The sequence below is a fragment of the Rhinopithecus bieti genome, unplaced genomic scaffold (assembly GCF_001698545.2).
Source record: "Rhinopithecus bieti isolate Rb0 unplaced genomic scaffold, ASM169854v2 scaffold_42772, whole genome shotgun sequence".
NCBI lineage: Eukaryota > Metazoa > Chordata > Mammalia > Primates > Cercopithecidae > Rhinopithecus > Rhinopithecus bieti.
Window position 1 is genome coordinate 1,504,841 of NW_016818842.1, and position 8,283 is coordinate 1,513,123.

At 56.3% G+C, this 8,283-nt stretch overlaps 1 protein-coding gene across 6 annotated transcripts in view; it reads right to left on the reverse strand.

Annotated features, from left to right (window-relative positions):
• RASA4B (RAS p21 protein activator 4B) overlaps positions 1-8,283 on the reverse strand; it is a 35,966-nt gene that overhangs the window by 21,558 nt on the left and 6,125 nt on the right. For 4 of the 6 annotated variants that reach the window (XM_017857625.1, XM_017857623.1, XM_017857621.1 and 1 more), the window contains exons 2-5: positions 7,745-7,801; positions 5,965-6,078; positions 5,381-5,442; positions 3,110-3,239 (exon numbers count right to left, since the gene is read on the reverse strand). In XM_017857625.1, the coding sequence (XP_017713114.1) occupies positions 3,110-3,239; positions 5,381-5,442; positions 5,965-5,984 (212 nt within the window). In that variant the 5' untranslated portion in view covers positions 5,985-6,078; positions 7,745-7,801. Of the gene's footprint in view, positions 1-3,109; positions 3,240-5,380; positions 5,443-5,964; positions 6,079-6,917; positions 7,079-7,744; positions 8,188-8,283 lie in introns of those variants that run through there. The other 2 variants (XM_017857622.1, XM_017857620.1) reach the window with 1 other exon arrangement.

Here is an 8,283-nt window from a genome sequence, read left to right on the forward strand (position 1 = left end):
CCTCCCTCCCTCCCTCCTTTCTTTCTTTCCTTCTTTCCTTCTTTCCTTCTTTCCCTTCCTTCCTTTTCTTTCATTCTTTCGTTCTTTCGTTCCTTCTTTCTTTCTTTCTACAGGGTCTTGCTCTGTTGATCAGGCTGGAGTACAGTGATGCAATCATAGCTCACTGCAGCCTCCACCTCCTGAGCTCAAGCAATCCTCCCACGTCAGCCTCCCAAGTAGCTGGGACTATAGATATGCCCCACCACACCTGGCTAATTTTTTAATTTTTTTGTAGAGACAGGGTCTTGCTGTTGCCCAGGCTGGTCTTGAACTCCTGGCCTCAAGAAATCCTCCCGCCTCTGCTTCCCAAAGCACTGGGATTACCGGCATGAGCCACTGCACCCTGCCAGTATTCCCTACTTAGAACTCTCTGTGGAAGAACACCAAAGCCCACTCGTCTTTGATATTTTAAGCCTCTCATGCCTGCCTTTCTTTCCCCCTCAAAACTGTCTAATAAAACCCCATGGTTGAGGTTGGGTGCAGTGGCTTGTTCCTGTAATCCCAGCACTTTGGGAAGCTGAGGCAGGCGGATCACGTGAGGTCAGGAGTTCGAGACCAGCCTGGCCAATATGGTGAAATCCCATCTCTACTAAAAATACAAAAGAATGGGCTGGGCGTGGTGGCATGCACCTGTAGTCCCAGCTACTCAGGAGGCTGAGGCAGGAGAATCACTTGAACCCAGGACGGCGAAGGTTTCAGTGAGCCAAGAAAATGCCACTGCACTCCAGCCTGGGCCACAGAGCCAGACTGTCTCCAAAAAAAAAAAAAAAAAAACAGCCCGGACACGGTGGCTCATGCCTGTAATCCCAGCATTTTGGGAGGCCAAGGTAGGCAGATCACCTGAGGTCAGGAGTTTGAGAACAGTCTAGCCAACATGGTGAAATCCCGTCTCTACTAAAAACACAAAAAAATTAGCCGGGTGTGGTGATGCACGCCTGTAATCCCAGCTACTAGGGAGGCTGAGGCAGGAGAATTGCTTGAACCCAAAAGGCAGAGGTTGCAGTGAGTTGAAATAGGGCCACTGCACTCCAGCCTGGATGACAGAGGGAGACTGTCTCAAAAACAAAAAACTAAACAAAAAAAGCCCCAAGGTTTTATTGAAATACTGAGAATCTCCCCAGAAAAAAATGAGGAGGAAATGTTCTTTCTTCCTCTGCAGCAAATGGACCTTCTTAGGCTGACTTGGGATTCCAGCAAGAGTCTCATTGCTGAGGACAACGGGGGACAAGTCCCCTCACTCTGAGAGAGGCCTGGACATTCCTCTCCTTTGCTAGGACTCACTAGGAGAAGGCCAACCACTGTGGCCCCGGAGGATGGGAGAGAGGAGATTCCTGGAGAGAGAGGAGGGCCAGGGAGACATGCTTCCGTGCCTCCCATCTCCGTGGGTGACGAGGGGTGCCTGGGAGAAGAGGTCCCGAGGTCCCAGAGCCTGGCCACGTGTGTGGGCGGGTGCACAGGTTGTGCATGCCTGTCCTCCAGACAGCCTGGTGCCAGGCAAGGATAAGGATGGAGGAAGCGGATGAGTTGGGGTGGGGCGGGGCAGGAGGGGGAAATAATGGCGGAGGCCAGAGAGTGAGTGAGTGTGGGGGCGTGGCTGAGACTCCCAAGGCCAGCCATTTTCCATCCATTTCTATTTTCCCAGGACAGAAAATAACTCCTGGGAAGCCAGAGTGAGCAACATGGGCATCATCCGACCCACACCCCTCCTCTGCCCAAGGGAAGTCTTCCTTAGACAGGCTGACCCCTCAAGGGTGGGGGGAACACTGGCTCCATAGGGGCTGCTTGGCTGGGGGCCACCCTCCTGCCCCACAGGCAGGGAGTGACTCGGGGAGGTGGGTTTGGAGCCGGAAGGGAAGGCACTTCTCACAGACAGAGTGTGACTCAGGCCCAGGCCCAGACGTGAGTGCAGCCTGCAGCTAAAAATACCCTGTGGGTTGGCGGGGTGGCCCTGTCACAGGTGACTCAGGCCCATGGAACCATCCAAACCACTGTCTCTCCTTGGGGGAACCCTCAATTTACCCATTGGGAGATTTTCAGCAAATCTTTTCACCCCCCAACCCCACAAAGGACCCATTGACCCACACACACACTCCCACCAGGCCAAGTTCACACTGGGGTTAAACATAGGGAAGCCGGCCTTAGCACTGGGGCACTGAGGCTGTATGATCAGAGTTTGGGGTCCCCTCACCCGTACCCCCTACTCCACCCTTCTGTGATGGCTCCAGTTCCTCCATGAGAACATTAGACTCTCCCTTAAGGGACATATTACCTTGAATGGAAATCACCAAAGAAACATCTTCAAGTCCAGAAAAGCTCCCCGAATTCTCTCTTTTTCTTTTTCTTTTTTTGAGATGGAGTCTCACTTGTTGCCCAGGTTGGAGTGCAGTGGTGCCATCTCGGCTCACTGCAACCTCCACCTCCTGAGTTCAAGACTCCTGCCTCAGCTCCTGAGTAGCTGGGATTACAGGCGCCCGCCACCACGCCTGGTTAATTTTTTTTTTTTTTTGAGACAGAGTCTCGCTCTGTCGCCCAGGCTGGAGTGCAGTGGCACAGTCTTGGCTCACTGCAAGCTCCGCCTCATGGGTTCACGCCATTCTCCTGCCTCAGCCTCCCGAGTAGCTGGGACTACAGGTGCCCGCCACCACGCCCCGCTAATTTTTTTTTTTTTTTTGTATTTTTAGTAGAGACGGGGTTTTACCGTGTTAGCCAGGATGGTCTCAATCTCCTGACCTCGTGATCCGCCTGCCTCGGCCTCCCAAAGTGTTAGGATTACAGGCGTGAGCCACCGTGCCTGACCAATTTTTGTATTTTTAGTAGAGAAAGGGTATCATCATGTTGGTCGGGCTGGTCTTGAACTCCTGGTGATCCACCTACCTCAGCCTCCCAAAGTGCTGCGATTATAGGTGTGAGACACCGTGCCTGGCAAGACTCTCTTGAGAGCAGGCTTTGATTGGAGGTGGCCAGCTCTGGGACCAGGAGGTAGGGTGGGGCGAGGGGAGGCTCAGCTTCCTCATTGGGTTTCTCTAGTTGCAGGAGACCCACTGTCCTCCCCCAGGCCCCTGAGTCTCACCTGGCCTCCAGCACAGAGCAGCGAAGTCGGCAGGCCCGGGCCCCTGGCCGCACTTCCAGCCGCAGGTGGATCTCGCCCTGCACCTCCTCATCAGGGTCGACCTCCGTCAGGTGGGTCCACCCGCTGAAACCTGTGGGGTCAGCTCAGCCAGGGACCCGGCCCTGAACCCCCACACCCTCCACCCTCAGCCCCACCAGGCACCTTGAGGCACCTCTATAATCTCCTGGGAATCCTCTAGGCACCCGTGAAGCAGGGGCTGGTATCCCCAATGACAGATGGGGAAACTGAGGCTTAGCAGGTGAACAGCAGCAGTCGGAAGAACTGGGGTTAGAATCTAAGTCAGTGACCTGGGGCCTGTGCCCTCACTATTGTGTCATTTTGTTGTTTTTAGAGACAGGGTCTCACTCTGTGAGGCAGGTGTGGTGGCACATGCCTGTAATCCCAGCTACTCAGGAGGCTGAGGCAGGAGAATTGCTTGAACACAGATCGTGCCATTGCACTCCAGCCTGGGCGACAGAGCAAGACCCCATCCCAAAAAAAAAAAAGAAAAGAAAGATGGAGTCTTGCTATGTTGCTCAGGCTGGTCTCAAACTCCTGACCTCAAGCAATCCTCCCACCTCAGCCTCCCAAGGTGCTGGGATTATAAGCGTGGGCCGCTATACCCAGCCAGATTCCCCATCTTAAAACAGGAAGAGAGTGGCCCTCCCCTAGGGCTGCTGGGAGGAGGGTCTGAGGCCCGGATGGGGAAGCTACAAGGCACCCTGAGGAATAGCCTCACTGGGGCCGCTAGACCCCAGAGACGCTGGCTAAGGCTGCAGGTGGGAAAGGCCTTTGGCCTGGCAGGGGCCAAGAAGCCCCATGAGTCTGCAGAACCTGCCTCCGCCCTGCCCCCTTCCCTGGCCCAGCCTCACAGACAGGAGCAGGTGTGTGCAGGGGGAGGCCAGTGAGCGGGACAAAGGCTCTGATGGCAGAGTCCATAGCATCCAAGAACTGCTTTGAACCCTCAGAGAGCCCAGAGAAGGCAAGAGCTGCCCAAGGTCACACACAGTGAGGCTGGCACAGGGCTGACCCCTCAAAATCCTGTCTGGGCAGAGCATGTGGCTTACACCTGCAATCCTAGCACTTGGGGAGGCCAAGGCGGGAGGATCCGTCAAAGCCAGGAGTTCAAGACCAGCCTGGGCAACAGAGTGAGACGCCCATCTCCATTTTTTTTTTTTTGAGACAGAGTCTTTCTCTGTTGCCCAGGCTGGAGTGCAATGGCGCAATCTTGGCTTGCTGCAACCTCTGCCTCCCAGGTTCAAGAGATGTTCCTGTCTCAGTCTCCCTAGCATTACAGGTGAGCGCCACCCTGCCCAGGTTATTTTTATATTTTTAGTAGAGACAGTGTTTCACCATGTTGACCAGGCTGGTCTTGAACTCCTAACCTCAAGTGAATTGCCACTGGGATTACAGGTGTGAGCCACCGTGCCCGGCCCCCATCTCTATGTTTCTTTCGGAGATGGAGTCTCGCTCTGTCATCCAGGTTGGAGTGCAATGGGGTGATCCTGACTCACTGCAGCCTCCGCCTCCCAGGTTCAAGCGATTCTCCTGCCTCAGCTTCCCGAGTAGCTGGGATTACAGGCGCCCACCACCACATCCAGCTAATTTTTTGTATTTTTAGTAGAGACAGGGTTATACCATGTTGGCCAGGCTGGTCTTAAACTCCTGACCTCAGGTGATCCGCCTGCCTCGGCCTCCCAAAGTGCTGGGATTACAGGTGTGAGCCACTGAGCCTGGCCTCAATTTTTTTTTTTAACTATATAAAAATTTTAAAAACAATAACACCAAACAATGTCTGCATCCCAGAAATAATTCAAAGGGATCTCCAGCCTGGACTGGCTCCAGGCCAACCCTTCAGACTCAGGACACAGTGGTACTAGGGTCCAGGTGGAGGCGACCCCATGGGCTACAGAAGGAGCTGGCTCCATTGGGAGAAGGGGTCCCTACGCTTCAGCAATGGAGTGTAAGGAGGCCCCTTCTTCTGCCAGCAGAGGCCTCAGATTCTACCTGTAGCAGCCCCTCTTTGCCCTAGGGAAGAGGCAGTAACAACCAGGCTTGGGGACATGCTGAGGAACAGAGGCCAGGAGTACAGAACGTGGCCCCGGCTTTTGGGGAGAGCAGAAATGGCTTTCCCTGAGCTGGAGACCAGATGGAGCCTAGAGCGGAGGTCTCCGAGTGGGAGGGAGGCCAGGGCCTGGGCAGACCAGTGCGGGAGGGAAAGGGAGAACTTACCCTTAGGGTGAGAGGCCAGGGTGTCCCTTGTAAGGCAGACTTTTCCGATAACGTCGTCCCGGCTAGAGGAGGGAGATGGAGTCAGAGCTGGGCAGGGCTTCAGGACCTGCCCTCTGGGACTTCCCACCAAGTTCAGGACCCCTGGGGGGGAGCAGGGTGGTGGACACTGTCATCATTTCCAGAGTAACCCAACAGAGCTGGACCTGTGGCCCTTCCGTAGGCTGTGGGCTCTGGACCTTCTAGGGGGATGTGATAGGTTTCTATCACATGCCCGCACATCCAAGCTCACGCTCTCTGGGTGCCCATTTCATAGCTCACACCTGCACGCACACGTGTAGTCCATGCACACCTGCACCCCCCATGCCTGCACACACACGCGTGTGATGTGGCGCGTGCACCATGGAGCCACACATGTGCACACCCACACGCTTAAGCCTTTCGTCCTCCCAAGGCCCCAGGCTCCACTTCCCTCCAGGCTGCAAAGAGGATGCCAAAAAGGAGACCCAGGAGTCCTGGCAGTGAAATGGGCCAGGGAGCAATCAGATGGCCAGGTCTGGGTCCCAGCTGGAGAGGGGGGTGCTCACCTGAGGGCATCCTCATCCATGACGTAGAAAGCCACAGCATGGAAGGTGGGCGGCAGGTGCACTTGGTACTCTTCACCCCAGAAGGGGCACAGGGTCTTCCACACGGTGGCTGTCCTGCAGGAGAGAACCCTCAGCAGGCGCCCAGGCCACCCCTAGGCCCTGGACTGGGACCTTCCTTGTATCTCTTCCTACCCCTATAACTACTGGCTCTGCTGCTGACGTGTTTTCCCTGTGCCAGACCCTACTGTCCACCACCAGTCACTACCCCCGACCTTCCTCTCTGCCCTGGATGGGGCACAGGGCCTGCATCTCTCTGGCTGTTATTTATTTTATTTATCTTTTTTTTTTTTTGAGACAGAGTCTCGCTCTGTCGCCCATGCTAGAGTGCAGTGGCATGATCTCGGCTCACTGCAACCTCCGCCTCCCAGGTTCAAGCAATTCTGCCTGCCTCAGCCTCCTGAGTAGCTGGGATTACAGACACCTGCCACCTTGCCCAGCTATTTTTGCCATTTAAGTAGAGACGGGGGTTTCACCCTGTTGGCCTGGTTGCTCTCGAACTCCTGACCTCAGGTGATCCGCCTGCCTCGGCCTTCCAAAGTGCTTGGATGACAGGTGTGAGCCACCGTGCCCAGCCTCTCCAGCTGTTTTACATTTGGGGAAACTGAGATCACAGTTGGCAGGCGTTGGCCTCAGGTCACAGGATAGCTGCCTCAGGGCGACTGCTGAGCCTGGCCTCCCATCCTCACCCAGCTCTGGTCAACCCCCTGTGGATCAGAGCCTTCAACTCATGGGACTCAGCGGGCTAGCGGGTGGGGAGATGCTGAAGCCCCCAAGGACCCGGATGAAAGTTCAGGGGACCACCTCATGCCAACCACTTCTCAGACAGGTCATCTGACCTCGGGGGCCTGTTTCCCTTCTGTATCAAGAACAGCAATGCCATCACACCCCTCTACCTCTTGCTGTCTGTGGTTTGCAGACCCTTGAGAAAGGCTGGGAGCCTGCTTGCAGGTAGGAAAGGACTGGGAGTCTGGTGGCCTTGGCTACGAGTAGGCCACGGGCACTCAGGTGGGCAGAAGAGCAGGGCAGGTCTGGCCATGAACTTGGAAGCAGGAGCCTGATTGAAGGAAGGGAGAGGACAGCAAAGACCCTGCCCAGAGATCATGGGGACCATGGAGGAAGGGACATCTGGAGGAAGTGAGGAAGTGGCTCTTTGGGGTGCAGACTGCGGGTGCCCAGCCTCGAGGGATAATCACTGTGGGACTCTCAGGGGACAGGACCCAAGTTAGAGCCAGGACCAGGGAGGGGAAGGGAGCTCTCGGGAGGCCAAGCTTAGGCTCCAGTGTGGCTCTGCCACTTACTAGGCTTGTGACCTTGGGCAGGGTAGTCTCCCTGAGCCTCAGTTTCCTAGTCTGTAAATGGGGTCTAATGATATCGTATCTCACTAATTGCAAGAACTAAACGGGCTAGAAAAGGGCTGGCTCCATAAATGAGAGCGGTTGTTACAAATCGTCAGCATCTGTCTCTCCCGGAGGTTGTGGTGACTGCAAAGATGAACAGAGTCCGGCGAGAGGCCCTTGGCCAGGCCAGTTCCTGGAAGGTCTTTCTTACCTCCTAGCTTGGGTGTCAGGGTGAGGTGGGGAATCCCAGGCAGGGGACCAGGTGCACCAAGCCCCCTCCCATCTCCGTACAAAATTCACAACAAAATTCACACCCCTTTGCGGGGAGAGCGCGGGTCCGTGAGGGGCTGAGCGCCCCTGGGTCCTGGGGGTGGGGGCGGTACCTGAGGATGGGCTCATTGTCCACCTTCACGATGCAGTAGGGGTCGCTGCTGCCGGTGCTGCAAGACAGAAGGGCAGAGGCAGGGCTGGAGGGCAGGGGCGGGGCGGGGCCTCGCGGCACGCTCCTCCCTCCTCCCCGGCCCCTCGGGAGGAGTGCGGGGAAGAGAGCCGAGGCTGAGTCTTCGCATCCTGGTTAGGAGACCGCAGGCTCCTCGGGCCAAACACGGGTCCCCGCCCTCAGCCTGGGAGCGGATGGTGAGGGAAGGGCAGGAACCCGCGCCAGGGCTCCCCTTTCGCGGGCAGGGGTAGGAGTAGATGGAGGGAGAGTTGTGGGGGAGGGAGAAGGAGAGGGAAGAGACAGGGATGGGTAGAGAGAGAAAGGAGAAGAAAGGAGGGGGAAGGAGGGGGGGAGGGACTGGGAAAGGGGCAGAGAGAGGGGCAGAGAGGGAAGGGGACGCACAGGGAGGTGAGAAAGAGGGAAGAGGAGACAGAGGGAGGGGACTGAGAGGGAGGAGAAGAGAGAGGGACGTGGGGGGGGGGG